General features: G+C 45.6%; 1 protein-coding gene across 2 annotated transcripts in view; it reads right to left on the bottom strand.

Moving 5' to 3' along the window:
• Positions 1-929: 929 nt before the first annotated feature.
• LOC139367238 (zinc finger E-box-binding homeobox 1-like) overlaps positions 930-22,411 on the bottom strand; it is a 93,841-nt gene continuing 72,359 nt past the window's right edge. For both annotated transcript variants that reach the window (XM_071105469.1, XM_071105470.1), the window contains exons 4-9: positions 21,114-21,316; positions 20,709-20,814; positions 19,836-20,278; positions 17,813-19,159; positions 4,874-5,054; positions 930-3,942 (exon numbers count right to left, since the gene is read on the bottom strand). In XM_071105469.1, the coding sequence (XP_070961570.1) occupies positions 3,047-3,942; positions 4,874-5,054; positions 17,813-19,159; positions 19,836-20,278; positions 20,709-20,814; positions 21,114-21,316 (3,176 nt within the window). In that variant the 3' untranslated portion in view covers positions 930-3,046. The remainder of the gene's footprint in view (positions 3,943-4,873; positions 5,055-17,812; positions 19,160-19,835; positions 20,279-20,708; positions 20,815-21,113; positions 21,317-22,411) is intronic.

Raw genomic sequence — 22,411 nt, 5'->3', positions numbered from 1 at the left:
TTCAATGTTGCTTGCCTCGATGCGAGCATAAAAGGTATTTAGGTCGTCTGGTAGGCTCACGTCGCTGAGCAGCTTGCGACTGGGTTTCGCTTTGCAGTCTGTAATAGTTTGCAAGCCCTGCCACATCCGATGAGCATCAGAGCCGGTGTAGTAGGACTCAGTCTTAGTCCTGTATCGACGCTTTGCCTGTTTGATGGTTTGTCTGCGGCATAGCAGGATTTCTTAGAAGCTTCCGGATTAGTGTCCTGCTCCTTGAAAGCAGCATCTCTAGCCGTTAGCTTGGTGCGGATGTTGCCTGTAATCCATGGCTTCTGGTTGGGATATGTACGTACAGGTCACTGTGGGGACGATGTCGTCAATGCACTTTTTGATGAAGCTGGTGAATGAGGTGGTATATGCCAATGCCATTGGATGAAACCCGGAACATATTCCAGTCTGTGCTAGCAAAACAGTCCTGTAGCTTAGAATCCACATCATCTGAGCACTTACGTATTCACGGGTACTTTCTGCTTTAATGTTTGCTTGTAAGCAGGAATCAAGGGGGTAGAATTATGGTCGCGACGTGAGCGGTGTGGTCAGCATGTTAGTGCCAGCATCAGTTTGTGGTGGTAAATAGATGGCTATAGCATGCTTGACATTGAAAGGTAATTTTCAATTGAGCCTACATCTGCAGCGTTTACCTTGATTACAATCTCTGCAAATTTTAAAGATAGAATCGGCAGTATGGGAATCAGCGCCACTGTCTGCCTGACGGCCGTTGTTTTTGTTTGGTTGACAGAGCAGAGCTGGGGAATGTCTCGCTTCGTGGTAAAAACAATTGCAGTACACGTGCTGCTGTTCTATCGCACATGCAATAATGACAGAGGGGAAAAAGCCTAAAGCTTTATTTCGCAAGCTAATATAAGAAATAGATCAACAAACAAGGGGTATGTAATTGATGTATTTTATTGTGAGATGGGGAGTCATAAAAAAACAAAAGCACAAACTATCACTATAAAAATGAATGTGGATTAAAACAGGGACATATAAAAAGAGGTTGTGGCCTTGACGTAGCAGACATACAAAATAACAAATTGGCACAAATAAAACAAAAAAGGTCAATATTATTTTGGCTTGGCAAAAGGACAGATTCATGGTGAAGGATCATCTGTCAATACAACAGCACACTCATGCTATTAGACATACAGTTAGTTCTCAAAGAGTTTCAGTAGCTTCATATTAAAGTGGGCAAAAGGTAAAAACTAACATGAGAATTAATGGATGCAGGAAGGTTCCAATTTCCTGCTTGTGGGGTGTGTTGACAACTTGAGATAGCAGTGCATTTCTATTTTTGTTCTAAAACATACTTCAAAATGCCAGACTTTTTTATGTTCCAGCTTTGTTGTAGTCATTTTACCTTTCAAATGATTTTCATACTAAAATATATTATTGTATTAATACAAACTACAGTATTGTACACTACACTGTAATAAATAACCATAAAGAAATATAAAAAAATAAGACACATAAATACAAACGTTTTCTAGAACTAAACAAATAACCCATATCATTGGGAATGGTAATAATACCGACATTGCTGAAAACATACAGTACACACATTTAACATATACAAAAAAACATCAACAACAAAATAATACTGACAGGTAAAAAATATTGTCTGAATAACCATTCTGGTATCATATTTGCCTACTTTTGTTACCTGAAGAGAGAGAGTTTCACAAGTGTTAAACAAGTGCACTGGGACTGGACTGGGGAAAAGGATACATTTCAAGGCAGGAAATACTTCAAAATCATGTTTCATCATCCCGTTACAAGTCCTTTTTGCCAATGATTGCTCTGATTATAAAAGAGGCAGATTTTTTTTCTCAAATATAGAATTCCGGTCTAAATTATAAGTCATGGTAATGCTATCTTCTACAACATCGGGACTAGTGGTAGTGAGCCAAAAACAGTAGATCAGCTGAAAGAGTTGACATGTTTGAGCTACTATCAAATCTGGGCCTTGAAACAACCTGACAACAGCTGCTAAGGAGAAATAGCAGTATGCAATGGCACTTTTGATATGCATGGTGTATTTAAAAAAAATAAAAAAAAATGTTTTGCATAAGGCTGGGAGTGGGAATAGGGTCCAGGGCTTAAGGGTCAAATGATCTCTACTTACTAGGCCTAGATCATGAATGTTCTTCTTTATTCTTCTGCTTGATCTGATTCAGTAATGATTTATTAAATGAACAAACAAACTAACAAAACAATTAGAACAATGTGTCATTGCAGACTTATGTACCTCCTTCCATACTCCCCTTGACGTCTTCTTCATCTATAAGGTAATAATCAACTACTGGAACATCATGGCTGAACTTCATCACCTTACAACAGTTTATCTTTAAGGCTCACAATCCATGTAAAACAAACAAAAGGTATGCTAACATTATCAGCTAACGTGCTGATGCTGTATACTGTAGGTCTAGTGCGATAATACTGAAAGGTAGACAACACATAACTGTTAGAGCCATAAGTAAACCAAGCCACTTGTAGTGCACAGGATCTTTTTTCTCCCCTCCAACTTAATAAAATACAGATTTTTTTTGTTCATTGGCAATAAAAAGGTATAGAAATCTCTCCCAACTGTACAGCTTTTAAAGGTTAAAATATGAATGATAACACTGATAAAAAGAAATGACCCAAGGTTGTTTTAGTAATAAAACATTATCCAAAACGTGTCGGTTCTAGCTTACAAAGTCCGTATAATGCATTTTTTGTCTTTAAACTTTGTTTTTGATTTTTACAAATACATTTTCTAACACTGAAAATGGTATCTCCTTCTGTGGAATAAGTCACTAGTATTTTTTTTCAGGCACAGCTGGATTCATACACAGTAGTGAACTGAAATGCAGCATCCGTCAGAGCAACCCAAACGTTATCCCTTTCCTTTCCCCCAACGTCATGGGGAGAAAACAGATCCTTCCATTTCATAGAGGAAGAAACACAGGTCTGCTTCCTCCCTGTTTTATTTTGTATCTCCTTTTGCTCTGGTCGGTGTTTGGTTCTAGTCTTCTGAAACAGTGTTCCCGTTTGTTTCACCTTCATTCTCTTTCATGACCTCCCCTGATTCTTCCTTCTCCTCTGAGGTCACCGCTTCCTCTGTGTCCATTGTCTCCTCCGTCACCTCCTCCTGAGCCTGCTCTGACTGCTCCTCCTCCACTTCCTTCTCATCCTGCTCCTTCTCTCCTCCATGTTCCTCCTTTTTCTCACGGTTCTCCTTCACCTCCTCTTGCCTTGTATGTGCCTTTTCCCCTGTAACCTCCTTTTCTTCCTGCTCTTCCTTTACTTCAACCCCCACTAACCCCTCTTCTTCTTCTTCTCCTTCCTCCTCTTCACCCCCTACCACTATTCTCTTCACTCCTTGCTCTCCCCCCTCCTGACCAGTGTCTTCCCCCTCCTCCTCTCTCTCCTCCTCCTCCTCCTCTTCCCCTCCCTCATCTCCTATCCGTACCACTTGTATATCATCCATATCCAGAACGCTGTCCGGATCTCCCTCCACCGCCTCCCCTGCCACTGTCTCCATGTCCTCCTCATCACTCTCCTCCTCCTCCTCTCTGGTGCTGCTCCCTCGCTCGTCCGAGTCCAGGTGGGAGGGAGGGGAGGAGGTGGGCCTGCTGTCTGACTGCTCCGGCTGCTCCCCTCCCAGGCCCAACCCCACGGGGCTCTGAATCTCCAGCACTTCCTCCCCTACACCTCCCTGACCTCCTCCCTGCGCCTCCTTCTTGCAATAGGAGTAGCGGTGGTTCATGTGCTGGGAGTAAGAGCCTGAGTGAGAGAAGCGCTTGCCACACTTGTCGCACTGGTAGGGTTTCTCTCCGGAGTGGAGACGCATGTGTTCTATCAAGTGGTGCTTGTGTTTGAAGGCCTTCCTGCAGATGCCACACTCGTGGGGTCTCTTGCCTGTAGCACGGGAGAAAATAAATATACAGTAAATAAAAAGATATCTCAGACAGAAATAGATAAATCATTCAGGGCAGGATTATTGTTGAGTGAAATCTTCTCCTGTCAAATTGTTTTAATTCCCCAGACAGTTGTGCTTGTGAAACGGTTTATATTATAGCGCCAAAGGTCGGTGAAATCTATATTATTTATCATCACGTATCCATGGGAAATATCTTAAAACAACACACAACAAAAGAGCAATCCGACCAGAAATGCTTCAGGGTTGAAGGCTGAACATTACACCAACGAGAGGAACGGGTAGTTCCAGGCTAAGTGAAGTCACTTGGATGTAAAACTGTGGTTCTACGCCAGGTATCAAAGTCATAAAGACAGAACGCTTCAGAGTGGGTTGACCTGTGCTTGGCCACAACACTACCCATGTTCTCATGTAAAATTACTAACAGAGCTCTTTTGCAACATCCCTCCAACATTTCATATGGGAAGGTAATGTCGTTGGCAGGGGGAACTTGGCGGCAAGCAATTCCCAGGCTTTACAGCGTGTGTGTGTTTGAATGAGTCTGTGTATGTGTTTGTGTGTGTATTGGATAATAGCTACCCAATATTGTGTGTATGTGTATTGGAGGTGTCCTCCACCCTTCTGCAATACACAATAGTAATGACAACACTGCAGTCAGTCAGTGTGTGATTTCTGAAATTACCCCCTTCAGTTTCACTTTGCCTCATATTTCCCTGAGGTTTCCCTGGGGAGGTGCAGTAAGGATGATAATCAGTAGGTATGAAATGGAAGAAAACAGTCTGAAACGGGGAGGTACTATCTAAACTTTAACCAATAACAAACACTCGCGTTAATTTTCAGTTGCAAAGTGATTCGCTACGTCGCACCCTAATGAACATGACCCAGATTTGATTGCTCTAGTCCCCGACGTACCTGTGTGTTCGTATTTATGTCGGAGCAGAGAGCTGCTCTTCTGGAAGATCTTGTCACACAGGTCGCAGGCGTACAACCCACTCTCCGTCTTCCTCATCTTATTCCTGGAAGGGGTGGTGTCTGAGTCATTCTGCTCCTCCATGGTATACACGCCCTCTGAGCTTGTGTCCTGACGCTCCTCCTGAACAACAAATATAAATACATGTGAATATAGACTCGGCCATTTTATTCATAAAAATGGTTCGCTCCTACAGACAGTGAGTTATGTGGCTGTGGCTTGCTATATAAAAGCAGGCTGACAGGGACTGCATTTCAAACTCAAAGTAGACAGCCCTCTGCCCTGTAATGATGTTTAACATCGTCACATTCCTAGTGTACCTTAAATGTCCCTCGCCAAGCGAGGGAGAATGATGATCGGAGAGGTAACGTCCTTGGTGTAAATCTGGAAGTTGAGCTTTAAAAACAACCAACCTAAAGCTATTAATGTACCTCCTAGTAAGCTAACATATCTTGCTAGCACTCCTGTCAGGTAGCTAGCTACAGTTACCCATAGCTGGATAGCTAGTTTTATACTTTGGTAATTTATTCCAATACATTTCAGAATTCCCCAAAATATGTTTATGAATCTAGCTATGTTTTATAAGCTCCTCACTATGAGACTAAGCCAATTTGCCAATGGTAAACTCCATGTCTATACAGTGCCTTGCGAAAGTATTCGGCCCCCTTGAACTTTGCGACCTTTTGCCACATTTCAGGCTTCAAACATAAAGATATAAAACTGTATTTTTTTGTGAAGAATCAACAACAAGTGGGACACAATCATGAAGTGGAACGACATTTATTGGATATTTCAAACTTTTTTAACAAATCAAAAACTGAAAAATTGAGCGTGCAAAATTATTCAGCCCCCTTAAGTTAATACTTTGTAGCGCCACCTTTTGCTGCGATTACAGCTGTAAGTCGCTTGGGGTATGTCTCTATCAGTTTTGCACATCGAGAGACTGACATTTTTTCCCATTCCTCCTTGCAAAACAGCTCGAGCTCAGTGAGGTTGGATGGAGAGCATTTGTGAACAGCAGTTTTCAGTTCTTTCCACAGATTCTCGATTGGATTCAGGTCTGGACTTTGACTTGGCCATTCTAACACCTGGATATGTTTATTTTTGAACCATTCCATTGTAGATTTTGCTTTATGTTTTGGATCATTGTCTTGTTGGAAGACAAATCTCCGTCCCTGTCTCAGGTCTTTTGCAGACTCCATCAGGTTTTCTTCCAGAATGGTCCTGTATTTGGCTCCATCCATCTTCCCATCAATTCTAACCATCTTCCCTGTCCCTGCTGAAGAAAAGCAGGCCCAAACCATGATGCTGCCACCACCATGTTTGACAGTGGGGATGGTGTGTTCAGGGTGATGAGCTGTGTTGCTTTTACGCCAAACATAACGTTTTGCATTGTTGCCAAAAAGTTCAATTTTGGTTTCATCTGACCAGAGCACCTTCTTCCACATGTTTGGTGTGTCTCCCAGGTGGCTTGTGGCAAACTTTAAATGACACTTTTTATGGATATCGTTAAGAAATGGCTTTCTTCTTGCCACTCTTCCATAAAGGCCAGATTTGTGCAATATACGACTGATTGTTGTCCTATGGACAGAGTCTCCCACCTCAGCTGTAGATCTCTGCAGTTCATCCAGAGTGATCATGGGCCTCTTGGCTGCATCTCTGATCAGTCTTCTCCTTGTATGAGCTGAAAGTTTAGAGGGACGGCCAGGTCTTGGTAGATTTGCAGTGGTCTGATACTCCTTCCATTTCAATATTATCGCTTGCACAGTGCTCCTTGGGATGTTTAAAGCTTGGGAAATCTTTTTGTATCCAAATCCGGCTTTAAACACAACAGTATCTCGGACCTGCCTGGTGTGTTCCTTGTTCTTCATGATGCTCTCTGCGCTTTTAACGGACCTCTGAGACTATCACAGTGCAGGTGCATTTATACGGAGACTTGATTACACACAGGTGGATTGTATTTATCATCATTAGTCATTTAGGTCAACATTGGATCATTCAGAGATCCTCACTGAACTACTGGAGAGAGTTTGCTGCACTGAAAGTAAAGGGGCTGAATAATTTTGCACGCCCAATTTTTCAGTTTTTGATTTGTTAAAAAAGTTTGAAATATCCAATAAATGTCGTTCCACTTCATGATTGTGTCCCACTTGTTGTTGATTCTTCACAAAAAAATACAGTTTTATATCTTTATGTTTGAAGCCTGAAATGTGGCAAAAGGTCGCAAAGTTCAAGGGGGCCGAATACTTTCGCAAGGCACTGTATATATTTTTTAGCAAGCTAGCTTCATACCTGTTTTTGACATGCCAAAAATGCAGCCTTGTTGATTAATTTGACACTTTGCGGCCACCAGAGTGTGACTTGTGACTACAGTTTGCTACTTTTAATTGTGGGTTTGGTACATTGAATTGTGGGTCATATCAACCCCGCAAGTGACCAAAGTTGTTCACTCGCTCCCTCAAACTAAATCGTGGGGGCAAGGTAAGTGAATTGGACCTCCACTGAAGATGGCAATCAAACTGCATCCGGTTTCGATGGGGATTCCCCCAAGGGAAAGTGGCTGGCGCAATAGCTGAGGGGGTAAAAAAAAATTGGGGGGACTCCAGCCAGGCATTCAGTTACTGTTTGATTGAACATTTAAATGAGTAGAACGAGTGACCTAAGCAACTTTTAGCATGGTATGATCGTCGGTGCCAGCCGCAGGTTCCAGTATGTCACAACCGGCCAGCCTCCTGGGCTTATCACGCACGACAGTGTCTAGGGTTAGCGAGAATGATGTGACAAACAAAAATCATCCAGTCAGCGGCAGTTATGTGGGAAAAAACAGCTTAATTATGAGAGGTCGAAGGAGAATGTCAAGAATCATGCAAGCTAACAGGCGGATAGCGGCACAGTAAAACAGTGGTGTGCAGAACGGCATCTCGGAACACAGAACTCGGCGGTTCTTTTCATGGATGGGCTATTGCAGCAGACGACCACACCGGATTCCACTCCTATCAGCTAAAAACAAGAAGAAGAGGCTCCAGTGGGCATGCGATCACCAACACTGGACTCCCAGTTTCTGATGCGTCATGATAAAAGCAGAAAAAGGATTTGGTGTAAGCAGCATGGCCCCATCCTGCCTGGTGTCAACGTTACAGGCTGGTGACAGTTTTGTAATGGTGTGGGAAATGTTTTCCTGGTACACATTTGGTCCTTTGATTCTAACTGAGAATCCATGTCCCGAAGAATTCAGGCTGTTCTGAAGGCAAAGGGGGGTTCGACCTGGTACTAGATTGGTGTACCTAAGAAACTGAGTATATGTTATATAATGTATTAGAAAGACGTAATCATGTGATTATTATAACGGTCTGAGCTGATGTTCTGCCTCTCCTCCTTGGGATAGAAGGGAATGACATCAAATAAAATTTTATTGGTCACATACAAGTGATTAGCAGATGTTATTGCGGGTGTAGCGAAATGCTTGTGCTTCTAGCGCCGACAGGGCAGTAATATCTAACAAATTGCACAACATATACCCAATACACAAAAAGCTAAGTAGGAATGAATTAAGACTATATACATACGGACGAGCGATGTCAGAGCGGAACAGACTAATATACCATAGAATAGTATAGAATACAGTATATACATATGAGACGAGTAATGCCAGATATGCAAACATTATTAAAGTGACTAGTGATCCATTCCTTAAAAAGCACTTCATGATGACAGAGGTGAGTGCTACTGGGCATAGTCATTAAGTTCAGTTACCTTTGCCTTCTTGGGTACAGGAACATTGGTGGCCATCTTGAAACATGTGGGGACAGCAGACTGGGATAGGGAGAGATTGAATATGCCCGTAAACACACCAGCCAGCTGGTCTGCGCATGCTCTGTGGACGCGGCTAGGGATGCCGTCTGGGCCGTCAGCCTTGCGAGGGTAAACACGGTTAAATGTTTTACTCACGTTGGCCACAGAGAAGGAGAGCCCACCGTCCATGGTAGCAGGTCGCGTCGGTGGCACTGTGTTATCCTCAAAGTGTGCAAAGAATGTGTTTAGCCTGTCCCGAAGCAAGACGTCGGTCTCGGCGACGTGGCTGGTTTTCCTTTTGTAGTCCGTGATTGTCTGTCGTCCCTGCCACATACGTCTCGTGTCTGAGCCTTTGAATTGCAACTCCACTTCTTCTCTAAACTGCCGTTTAGCTTGTTTGATTGCCTTGCGGAGTGAATAAATACACTTTATATTCTGCCATATTACCAGTCACCTTGCTATGGTTAAATGAGATGGTTCGCGCTTTCAGTTTCGTACGAATGCTACCATTTATGCACGGTTTCTGGTTAGGGTAAGTTTTAATAGTCACCGTGGATACTACATCTCCTATACACTTCCTTATAAAATCAGTGTATGTGTCTAGATTATTTTCGCAAGCTACCTGGAACATATCCCAGTCCAAGTGATCAAAACAATCCTGAAGCGTGGATTCCGATTAGTCAGACCAACGTTGAATAGTTCAAAGCACGAGTACTTCCTGTTTGAGTTTCTGCCAAAAGGACGGGAGGAGCAAGATGGAGTCGTGGTCAAATTTGCCAAAAGGAGGGCGGAGGAGAGCCTTGTAAGCATTATGTAAGTTTGAATAGGAATGGTCGAGTCTTAGCAGCGCGAGTAGTACAGTCGATATGTTGATAGAACTTCGGCAGCCTTGTCCTCAGATTTGCTTTGTTAAATCCCTAGTTACAATAAAGGCAGCCTCAGGATATGTGGTTTCCAGTTTGCATAAAGTCCAGTGAAGTTCTTTGAGGGCCGTCGAGGTAACGGCTTGAGGTGGGATATAAAAGGGCCGTGGCAATGACGGAGGAGAATTCTCTTGGGAGATAATATGGTCGGCATTTAATTGTGAGGTATTCTAGGTCGGGTGAACAAAAGGACTTAAGTTCCTGTATGTTTCTAGAATTAATCATGAAACACACCCCTCCGCCCTTCTGCTTCCTGGAGAGATATTTATTCCTGTATGAGCGATGTACTGAGAATCCTGCTGGCTTTACCGACTCTGACAGACTATCCAGAGAGAGCCATGTTTCCGTGAAACTGTAACGGCTTTCTTCTATCTCCTCTTCTGATGATGAGGTAGAACAAGGATCGGACCAAAATGCAGCGTGGGGTTTACGATCCATGTTTATTAATAATACGAAAACACGAATCTCCAATACAATACTACAAAAAAAACAAAACGTAACGAACGTAACGAAAACCTAAACAGCCTATCTGGAGAAAAACACATAGACAGGAACAATCACCCACAAACACACAGTGAAACCCAGGCTACCTAAATATGGTTCCCAATCAGAGACAATGACGAACACCTGCCTCTGACTGAGAACCATATCAGGCTGAACATAGAAATAGACAAACAAGACATGAAACATAGAATGCCCACTCAGATCACACCCTGACCAATCAAAACATAGAAAATACAAAGTAAACTATGGTCAGGGCGTGACAGTACCCCCCCCCCAAGGTGCGGACTCCGGCCGCAAAACCTGAACCTATAGGGGAGGGTCTGGGTGGGCATCTGTCCGCGGTGGCGGCTCTGGCGCTGGACGTGGACCCCACTCCATGACAGTTTTAATCCCCCTCCTAAACGTCCCTAAATAGGTTACCCACCACAATGATAACATGGGACAGAGGGACAGCTCGGGACAGAGGTAACTCGGGACCGATAGGTAGCTCAGCACTGAGAGGAAGCTCAGCACTGAGAGGAAGCTCAGCACTGAGAGGAAGCCCAGGCAGGTAGTAGAAACTACCAGAACCTGGCTGGCTGGCGGTTTCAGCAGATCCTGGTCGACTAGCAGATCTGGGAGAATCTGGTCGACTGGCGGATCTGGGAGAATCTGGTCGACTGGCGGATCTGGGAGAATCTGGTCGACTGGCGGATCTGGGAGAATCTGGTCGACTGGCGGATCTGGGAGAATCTGGTCGACTGGCGGATCTGGGAGAATCTGGTCGACTGGCGGATCTGGGAGAATCTGGTCGACTGGCGGATCTAGGAGAATCTGGTCGACTGGCGGATCTGGGAGAATCTGGTCGACTGGCGGATCTGGGAGAATCTGGTCGACTGGCAGATCTGAGAGAGTCTGGACGACTGGCAGATCTGGAAGAGTCTGGACGACTGGCAGATCTGGAAGAGTCTGATCGACTGGCAGATCTGGAAGAGTCTGGTCGACTGGCAGATCTGGAAGAGTCTGGTCGACTGGCAGATCTGGAAGAGTCTGGACGACTGGCAGATCTGGAAGAGTCTGGACGACTGGCAGATCTGGAAGAGTCTGGACGACTGGCAGATCTGGAAGAGTCTGGACGACTGGCAGATCTGGAAGAGTCTGGTCGACTGGCAGCTCTGTCTGCTCCATGCTGACTGGCTGCTCCATGCTGACTGGCAGCTCTGGCTGCTCCATGCTGACTGGCTGCTCCATGCTGACTGGCTGCTCCATGCTGACTGGCAGCTCTGGCTGCTCCATGCTGACTGGCTGCTCTGGCTGCTCCATGCTGACTGGCTGCTCTGGCTGCTCCATGCTGACTGGCTGCTCCATGCTGACTGGCTGCTCCATGCTGACTGGCGGCCCTGGCTGCTCCATGCTGACTGGCGGCCCTGGCTGCTCCATGCTGACTGGCGGCCCTGGCTGCTCCATACTGACTGGCGGCCCTGGCTGCTCCATGCTAACTGGCAGCTCTGGCGGCTCCTTGCAGACTGGCAGCTCTGGCGGCTCCTTGCAGACTGGCAGCTTTGGCGGCATCCTGCAGAAAGGCAGCTCTGGCGGCTCCTTGCAGACTGGCAGCTCCTTGCAGACTGGCAGCTCTATGCAGACTGGCAGCTCCTTGCAGACTGGCAGCTCCTTGCAGACTGGCAGCTCCATGCAGACCGGCAGCTCTATGCAGACTGGCAGCTCCTTGCAGACTGGCAGCTCTATGCAGACTGGCAGCTCCTTGCTAACTGGCAGCTCTAAGCTAACTGGCAGCTCTATGCTAACTGGCAGCTCTATGCTAACTGGCAGTTCTGAACAGGCGGGAGACTCCGGCAGCGCTGTAGAGGCGGAAAGCTCTGACAGCGCTAAACAGGCGGGAGACTCCGACAGCGCTGGAGAGGAGGAAGGCTCTGGCAGCGCTGGACAGGCGAGGCGCACTGTAGGCCTGATGCGTGGTGCTGGCACTGGTGGTACTGGGCCAAGGACACGCACAGGAAGCCTGGTGCGGGGAGCTGCTACCGGAGGGCTGGGGTGTGGAGGTGGTACTGGAAAAACCGGGCCGTGCAGGCGCACTGGAGCTCTTGAGCACCGAGCCTGCCCAACCTTACCTGGTTGAATGCTCACGGTCGCCCTGCCAGTGCGGCGAGGTGGAATAGCCCGCACTGGGCTATGCAGGCGAACCGGAGACACCGAGCGCAAGGCTGGTGCCATGTAAGCCGGCCCAAGGAGACGCACTGGGGACCAGCTCCGTAGAGCCGGCTTCATGGCATTAGGCTCGACGCTCAATCTAGCCCGGCAGACACGCGGAGCTGGAATATACCGCACCGGGCTATGCACCCGCACTGGAGACACCGTGCGCACCACTGCATAACACGGTGCCTGTCCGGTCTCTCTAGCCCCCCGGTAAGCACAGGGAGTCTGCTCAGGTCTCCTACCTGGCATAGCCATACTCCCTGTTAGCCCCCCCCCAATAAATTTTTGGGGCTGCCTCTCAGGCTTCCATCCGCTACGTCGTGCTGCCTCCTCATATCTACGCCTCTCAGCTTTCGCCGCCTCCAGTTCTTCCTTGGGGCGGCGATATTCTCCTGGCTGAGCCCAGGGTCCTCTTCCTTCTAATTCGTCCTCCCATGTCCATACCTCCTCTTTGGGCTGCTCCTGTTGCCTCTTCTCCTGCTGCACCTTTGGGCGGCTACACTCCCCTGGTTTAGCCCAGGGTCCTCTCCCGTCGAGGATTTCCTCCCATGTCCAGAAATCCTTATTGCGCGTCTCCTCGCGCTGCTCCTGCCTGTTGACACGCTGCTTGGTCCTTTTGTGGTGGGTGATTCTGTAACGGCTTTCTTCTATCTCCTCTTCTGATGATGAGGTAGAACAAGGATCGGACCAAAATGCAGCGTGTGGTTTACGATCCATGTTTATTAATAATACGAAAACACGAATCTCCAATACAATACTACAAAAAAAACAAAACGTAACGAACGTAACGAAAACCTAAACAGCCTATCTGGAGAAAAACACATAGACAGGAACAATCACCCACAAACACACAGTGAAACCCAGGCTACCTAAATATGGTTCCCAATCAGAGACAATGACGAACACCTGCCTCTGACTGAGAACCATATCAGGCTGAACATAGAAATAGACAAACAAGACATGAAACATAGAATGCCCACTCAGATCACACCCTGACCAATCAAAACATAGAAAATACAAAGTAAACTATGGTCAGGGCGTGACAGAAACAAAGGATGTTACAGGCCCCAATGTCTCTCTGGAAAGAAATCCTTGCTCCATGCTCATCAACTTTGTTATCCAAAAACTGAACATTAGCGAGTAATATACTCAGAAGTGGTAGGTGATGTGCGCACCTCCTAAATCGAACCAGCAGGCTGCCTCGATTGCCTCTCCTCCGCCGGCGATGTTTTGGCTCGGCCTCTGGAATAAGTTCAATTGAACAAGTTCAACGCAGGTAGCCTAGTGTTTAGAGCATTGGGCCAGTAACCGAAAGGTTGCTGGATCGAATCCCGAGCTGACAAGGCAACATATCTGTCATTCTGCCCCTGAACAAGGCAGTTAACCCACTGTTCCCTGGTAAGCTGTCATTGTAAATAAGAATTTGTTCTTAACTGACTTGCCTAGCCATATAAAAGGTTAAATAAAATAAAAAATTGCTCTGAGGAGAGTGAATAAAGGATTTGATACAGGGAAGTTGTAATGCCGGTAGTTCTGATGAGTTACCGCTGCTCTGATATCCAATAGTTCTTCCCGGCTGTATGTAATAAAACTAAACATTTCCTGAGCTAAAAATGCTAAAAAATTGTACGTAAAAAAAACAAAGTTTCCTAAGAGATCCTGCCATCTCTGTTGGCGCCATCTTACTTATAGATATGTAATTTACGTGAATATACAGTACCAGTCAAAAGTTTGGACACACCTACTCATTCAAGGGTTTTGTATTAATTTGACTATTTTCTACATTGTAGAATAATAGTGAAGACATCAAAACTATGAAATAACACATATGGAATCATGTAGTAACCAAAAAAAGAGTTAAACAAATAAAAATAGATATATTTGAGATTCTTCAAAGTAGCCACCCTTTGCCTTGATGACAGATTTTCACAGTCTTTGCATTCTCTCAACCAGCTTTAAAAAAACAACAACCTTTATTTAACTAGGCAAGTCAGTTAAGAACAAATTCTTGTTTAAAAACCTAAAGTTGCATTACAAAAGTAGTTTGAAATGTTTTGGCAAAGTTTACAGGTAACTTTTGAGATATTTTGTAGTCACGATGCACAAGTTGGAACTGGTGTTTTTCTGGATCAAACGCTCCAAAGAAATGAACATTTTGGATATATATTGACGGAATTAATCGAACGAAAGGCCCATTTGTGATGTTAAGTGCCAACAAAAGAAGCTCAAAGGTAAGGCATGAATTATATTTTTATTTCTGCGTTTTGTGTCATGCCTGCAGGGTTTAAATATGCTTTTCTCTCTTTGTTTACGGAGGTGCTATCCTCAGATAATAGCATTGTTTGCTTTCGCCGAAAAGCCTTTTTGAAATCTGACATGTTGGCTGGATTCACAACAAGTGTAGCTTTAATTTGCTATCTTGCATGTGTGATTTAATGAAAGTTTGATTTTTATAGTAATTTATTTGAATTTGGCGCTCTGCTATTTCCCTTGCTTTTGGCCAGGTGGGATGCTAGCGTCCTACATATCCCAGAGGTTAAAACATGAAGGTCAGTCAATATGGAAAATGTCAAGAACTTTTCAAGTTTTTTCAAGTTCAGTCGCAAAAACCATCAAGCGCTATGATGAAACTGGCTCTCATGAGGACCACCAAAGGAAAGGAAGACCCAGAGTTACCTCTGCTGTGGAGGATAAGTTCATTAGAGTTACCAGCCTCTGAAATTGCAGCCCAAATAAACGCTTCACAGAGTTCAAGTAACAGACACATCTCAACATCAAAAGTGTTCACAGGAGACTGCGTGAATCAGGTCTTCATGGTCGAATTTCTGCAAAGAAATCACTACTAAAGGACACCAATAAGAAAAATATATTTTCTTAGGCCAAGAAACACAAGCAATGGACATTAGACCAGTGGAAATCGGTTTCAACCGTAATGTCTCTGTGAGATGCAGAGTAGGTGTACGAATGATCTCTGCATGTGCAGTTCCCACTGTGAAGCATGGAGGAGGAGGTGTGATGGTGCTATGCTGGTGACACTGTCTGGGATTTATTTAGAATTAAAGGCACACTTAACCATCATGGCTACCATAGCATTCTGCAGCAATACGCCATCCCATCTGGTTTGAGTTTAGTGGGACTATCATTTGTTTTTCAACAGGACAATGACCCAACAAACCTCCCGGCTGTGTAAGGGCTATTTGACCAGGAAGGAGAGTGATGGAGTGCTCCATCAGATGACCCGGCCTCCACAATCACCCGACCTCAAACAAATTGAGATGGTTTGGGATGAGTTGGACCGCAGAGTGAAGGAAAAGCAGCCAATGCTCAGCATATGTGGGAACTCCTTCAAGACAGTTGGAAAAGCATTCCAGGTGAAGCAGGTTGAGAGAATGCAAAGAGTGAGCAAAGCTGTCATCAAGGCACAGGGTTGTTACTTTGAAGAATTTGTTTAACACTTTTTTGGTTACTACATGATTCCATATGTGTTATTTCACAGTTTTGATGTTTTCTCTATTATTCTACAATGTAGAAAATAGTAAGATAAAGAAAAACCCATGAATGAATAGGTGTGTCCAAACCTTTAACTGGTACTGTATGTAATATAGTGTTTACTGTTTTTAAGTATCAATTCTAACAGTAATACAGCAATGTCTGATTAAAACAGCAAACAAAATGTGCAGGACAATAATACAAAATAAGTGATATGGAGCTAAAATGAATTTATAACTGATTTAGTTTTAAGTAGTTCATTGGTGTGTCATTCTGTTTCCCAGGAAAAAGAGAGTATCAGGAAGGGATGGTGTAGGTAGGCTGACTAATACCACTTCCTGTTTATGGCTCTCAGGGAATCATAACCTCGCCATAACAATTTCACAGTTAATCTTTTACTGGCTGAGTGAAAAATACCATCATGATGACATCATCCCACCTTGGTGTGTTGGCCCTGAAAACCAGTCCTTACCCTCATCATGACTCATCAATGGTGAGTAAAAACTTTTCATGAGCATAGGCTACGGCTGAGTTGCAAATGGCACGGCATCCTATTCCCTTTTGACAAGGACCCATACAGCTCTGATCAAAATAGTGCACTATATAGGGAATAGGGTGCCATTTGGGACACAGTCAGCAACTTTTGAGTATTCAGCAATGAGACACAGAGAGAAAGAGGAAGTGTGGCAGGCAGCAGCATCATTAAGGAACTGGTATATAATAGCTTTATGTACAGTTATGGGTTTTAACAAGGCATGCTCTTTGCCAATCGACTTAATAGCTAAGCATAATGCAACAACAAGTCAATGGTGAGACAGGAGGCTGGGCGTTTAAACAGATTCCTACAGATCAATAGGTCTCTACAGTAAGTGCTGCCTCATGTCTTCTGGCTGCGTGACAGCAGCAGCAGCTCAGGTCTGTGCTCGGGGAGTGATGTCTCTCACACATCTATCCATCATTATGGATTCATTACATGTCCTGGCTCTGACTTTACCACTGTATTAGAGTTTGCTGGCAGAATTCAGCACTTTCTGTATAATGTAGAGTAATTTATTAGGCCATTTTCCTCTGTTGTATAGCATTGTCAAAACATTTTGACACTAACACTTTTAGTCATTTCACATTTTGAAATGTTTGGCAGTATACTCTAGCATGAATACCCACTTAATATCATTCTACTATTTCTCCCTACATCCCTGAGAAAGAAGGGAAGAGAGAGAGAGCACGAGAGAGAGAGTGAACAAGAAGAGAGGAGAGCTAGGTCTTCTCACTAGAGTCCTGTCCACCTTTCCCCCTCTCCTCCTCCTCCCAGCGCTGAAACAAAACAGTTCATCACAGGAGACAGACAGTAGTGCCAAAACACCACCGCCTCCACCCAGAGCTACAGGAGAGAAATTCATTCAGCTGGGAGAGTTCCCAGCTCGATAGGTGGAGCTTAACCTTCTCAGTATGGCTGAGCTGCAGTGGAACAGAGCCAAAAGAATTGAAGCACTAAAGGGGCAATAGACTGACTCCTGAGTGTTGAGGCCTTGTTGTTTCACTCAAAACAAATAAGACACGGGTAGAATGAAAAATAGGAGGAATGATTACATCTCAGAACTTCCCATTCTTCCAGCACCTCCTCCCTCACTAAACCTGAGCCAAGTCAGGGGAGAGACTTAAGCAAGAGAACATGATTCTCAGTCATGCACCTGCAATACCGATCATGCTAAACTGTTTCCATATAACAGGGTCATTTTCTCGAACCGGCAAACACATTCAAATACATGTAGTTAAGGCCATACACACACAGCAGATGATTTCCTTGCAACTGACCGAATAAGAGCATCTGCTATGTAAATGTAAACTGCTGCTTTCTCTTTAGAGGTCTAAGCTGGGTTACTGTAAAGAACTTTGTGACTGTTGCTGTGAAAAGAGCTAAACAAATATATTTAAATTACGGATTGATTGACGGATTGATTGATCCACTGATTTACAAACCTTGATGCCGTTGATCTGCAGTGTGGTCTTCTCCTGTGTCTCTGTCCCTGCAGGGCTGCTGGCTGTAGCTGTAGTGGTATAGGTGTAGGCCAACTGTGGGATGAGGATAGTCTGGTTGTTATTGGTGGTGAGCGCCCGGAGGCAGGGCACACCCGTGCTGCCCTGATCAGTGATGGCATAGATGGTCCCGCTGGGCAGCTGAGTGGTCATGATGCTGATGGGGTTGGCACTTTGTGGGCCGGCGGTGTAAAAGGACAAGGTTTGGCTAGTCATGTGGTGGCCTGAGGGGCCGGCAGAGAGCGGAAGTTCTTTCTTGGTTGTGCAAGTCTTCGTCAAGTTCAGGGGTTCGTCCTGATGGGAGTAAACAGTGGCTTGGTAAGAGGCCGCGGTGGCAGCGGTCTCCTCTCGGAGGGGCTTTGGTAGCGACAGGTCCAGGGGGACCTCCGTGCTGTCTGAGGAGGAGGGTTTGGCTGGGACGGCCCCCCCGGTGGTCAGGTTTAGTGGTGTAGGGGAGGCCGGGCAGGGCCCAGAGCCGTTAACTTCAGCCGGAGTGGCCTCAGCTGGGCTGGACTGCATCAGGGTGGGGCTCTCTGTGTTCTGCTCTGATCTTACTTTAGGGGACACAACAATGGCCCCATGACACTCAGACAAGGGCCCTTCTTCCTCAGACGGAGGGGTCGGGGCCCCTAATGAGACCTGACCACTCTGCATCTTGTCAAACCACTTCTTGACTATGTCGGCAGGCAGGCTGACCGAGTCGGAGATTTTGCTGAGCTCCTCCTTGGTGGGCTCAACATTTAAGGCGAAGTAGGCCTTGAGGAGGGACAGAAGGTTCTTGGGCTGGTCCCCGAACCCCTCAGACAATAATGAATCGATGGCAGACTTTGATTTGTCCCCATTGATCCTGAGGCCTGAGGCTTTCTTACAGTGCTTGAGTGTGTGGAGAGCGTCCAGACCATTGGGGCACTCATTACAAAGCAGGCAGGTCTTAGTAGTCTCCTCTTCCATCTTCTCCTCTTTGCTCCTGGGGGGCCTGCTAACTGTCAGGTCCTCTGGGAGTTTCTGCTGGGTCTTGCTGGAGGGCTCTGTGGCAGCCTGGCCTGGTGTTGTAGCCAGGGTCGGGGGCTCCTTTTTCAGGTTCTGGGCAGTGAGCTGGGTCTGTGTCTGGCTGGGGTCCAGGCTGTAGTTGATGATGATCTTGGTGGCGCTGCCGTCCTGACCCATAATGGGCAGACTGATGGCTGAGATGAGCTGCTGGTGAGGAACACCTGTCGCCCCCATGCCAGTCCCCGCTGACTTAGCATTGTTCTCCAACATCTGTCTGATCATGTTACTGTCCACCGCCACCTTCAAGATTAAGATGAAAATGGTTTGCGCATTGTTTAATAAGTCATTGTACAAATAGCAACAACAAGCACATTACAAGTATTTCATGAATTCAAAGTTGTATTTTGGTATTATATTATGATAACCATTAACTGTTGCAAAAGCAGCAGCTACTCTTCCTGGGGTCCACACAAAACATGACATAATACAATACATTAATAGACAAGAATAGCTCAAGGACAAAACTACATCAATTTAAAAAAGGCACACGTATCCTACATATCAATACATACACACAAACTATCTAGGTCAAATAGGGGAGAGGCGTTGTGAGGTGTTGCTTTATCTGTTTTTTTAAACCAGGTATGCTGCTCATTTGAGCAATATGAGCTGGAACGGAGTTCAATGCAATAATTGGTCTATATGATACTGTACGCTTTCTTGAATTTGTTCTGCATTTGGGGACTGTGAAAAGACCCCTGGTGGCATGTCTGGTGGGATAAGTGTGTGTGTCAGGGCTGTGTGTAAGTTGACTAAGCAAACAAGTTGGGATTTTCAACACATTAATGTTTCTTATAAAAAGAAGAAGTGATGCATTCTGTCTCTCATACAGTCAGTCTCTCCTGTACTTGAATTACAAATACATCACTGAATACAGAGTACTATTTTTAATCCGATATACAAATTCACAAATCACCTTCAAGACGTTCTGTAGGTCTGCCAGGTTGATGCTGATCGGAGAGACCAGGCCCATGGTGGGGAGCATCACCGCCTGCATCGCGCCCTGCAGTGGGGCAGCCGCACCCCCGTTGAACACCCCTCCTCCGTGACCGTTCACTCCTGTTGCCCCCGCTGCTGGAGACACTACCATGGGCTTGTACTCGTAGTCCATTGGCTCGCTCTTGATCTGGTTGAGGGGTAGCTGTTCCTGCAAGGGTTTGTCTCGGGTCTGGGTGCGTGTGGTGGAGGAGGGCGAGGCGGGCATGGCTGGGGATGGGCATTGGGAGGCCTTGGCGGGCAGGGGTCGGCCGTTGACTGCTGAGATCACGCCGATGCACTTCTTACTGCTGATGTGGGAGCTGTAGGAGCCGGAGTGGGAGAAACGCTTCTTACAGTTGGAGCACTCGTATGGCTTCTCTCCTGTAGGGACACACACACACACACACACACACACAAGACCTCCATTAGGAGCAGAAGTAAATGAATAAACCTCCCAGGGAAAAAGGGTCTAATGCATTTCAAAAATGCTTAAACGCTGAGGTAATGGCACCATTGGGAAATACTCTTTAATTGTTGGCCGGTGCGCCAACACAAACACAATTATATCACATTAGGACAGAGCACAATGCTCTGAAACTCAATCAAGGACACATAAATACACAGAGTTACTAAACGTAAATATTTGTTTGACGGAAACAGAAACATCTGGGCGGATGGCGTGGCCAATAGTAACTAAGTTCTACAATTACCTCGACGCTTTTCCACATTAAAGAATACACGCGCACATACACAAACAAACACACACACACACACACACAGGGCTGCCATGGTGACTGAGGGGTCCACTCACCGCTGTGGATGCGTAGGTGCTCCTTCAGGTGATGCTTGTACTTAAATGCTTTTTCACATTCAGTGCACTTGAATTTTCGGTTGCCCCCCGACTGTGTCATGTGCCTCTGTCAGACAAAGGAAGAAAGGGGAGAGGGGATGGTCAGTCACACAAAAATTCACTTTGTACTAGTAAAAATGTATGCAAGAGTAACATTGGACAATGGCCAATCCAATCCTGGGAAATGAAATGGTCAAAATGTCTATTAAAAAAAATGAAGTTATGAGGGAATACTGATCAACACCTACTTTCCCACTTCCTGGGTTTTGGACACAAATTTCACATCACATGACCTTTTATCTACCTAATCTTCATGCACGTAGTAGTTGACAAACAGCAGATATCTAGTGTTATGTTACCAGGTACCTGGTCTCTCCCAGCTTTGTGGGCACTCATGTGTCTCTCCAGCTGAGTGCGGTAGGCGAAGGTGTAGCTGCACTGGGAGCAGCTGAAGTTGTCCTCGCTCTTCTCGTGGCGCAGCTTGATGTGCTCCTTCAGGGACGTGTAGCGCTTGTAGCCGCGGGCACAGTAGGGACAGGTGAGGAGCTGTGAGAACGCATCCGGAGTGCCTGGTGGGGGAGGAGAGCGAGAGGAAGGGAGCATGTAAGCGTGCGTGTGTGTGTGTGTGTGTGTGTGTGTGTGTGTGTGTGTGTGTGTGTGTGTGTGTGTGTAAGAGAAGGGGGAGTGTGTGTGAGTGAGTGAAAGAGAAGGGTGTGTGTGTGTGTGTAGTATGGAAAGGGGGCTAGTCTGTAGAGTAATCAGAGGGTCAATAGATAGTAAGGGTCATTTGATTATGATGATTGATAGACACATGAGCTCTGGACTGTTTTCTCTTTTAACCTATTTCACCAGGTACTAAGCGATCCTCTATTAAGACTCACAGTTTCCACACTAACTACGTGACAGATGCAACATACTCTCACTTGCATTCAAGCGAGCTGGATACTGTTGGTAATTCACTAATAACATAGTAGGTGTTGTAAATGTACAATCAACGGCACTAGTATACACGAGTAATGTCTTTGAAATATTGGAAATCTAAGCCTATATCTTTCTCTAAAAAAACACCCACTGGTTTCAAATGAATGCCCAGACATCCAATAAAAGCCTGCTGGAGACACGGTAGAACACGGTGAGAAGACATAATGCACACCGGGCTCCAATTCCCCAGGGTTGTTTCCTGCTCCAGTGGGTCCCACACAGGTAAAGTATTACCTGTTAACAGGTGATGTATTAAGCCTCCCTACTGGCCACACATAATGTCTCTCACACACACATTATCACCCAGGTACTAGTGAATCATCACTGACACAGGTGTGAGACATTTGCTCAGGTGTTGCTGCTTTCAAACTCTCTGGGGATGACAGGTAACAGCCAAAAGCTCTTAGGCCATAAAAGCCCAGTCTGTGTCCATTCACAGCTGTGTGTGTGCCTACATGTGTGCGTGTGTTAATGCGGGGGGAGTTAACACCTTTAGAGGGAGATACAGAGGCCCGAACAACAAATCAAGGTGTTGCCTGGAGGCAAACCTGTAGGGGATTAGGGGGGGGTGTCAAGGTACAAAGTATTTTTTGTGGGATGTGTGCTACCCCTGCTCTGTGCTGAGCTTGACTCAGAGTGGAATCTATGGCTAATCAGTGACACTATTTAATGAAAACTGGTAC

This window comes from Oncorhynchus clarkii, chromosome 15 (assembly GCF_045791955.1).
Source record: "Oncorhynchus clarkii lewisi isolate Uvic-CL-2024 chromosome 15, UVic_Ocla_1.0, whole genome shotgun sequence".
Lineage (NCBI taxonomy): Eukaryota > Metazoa > Chordata > Actinopteri > Salmoniformes > Salmonidae > Oncorhynchus > Oncorhynchus clarkii.
The sequence above is the reverse complement of the archived record's forward strand: the minus strand, read 5'-3'. Positions and strand labels throughout refer to the sequence as shown.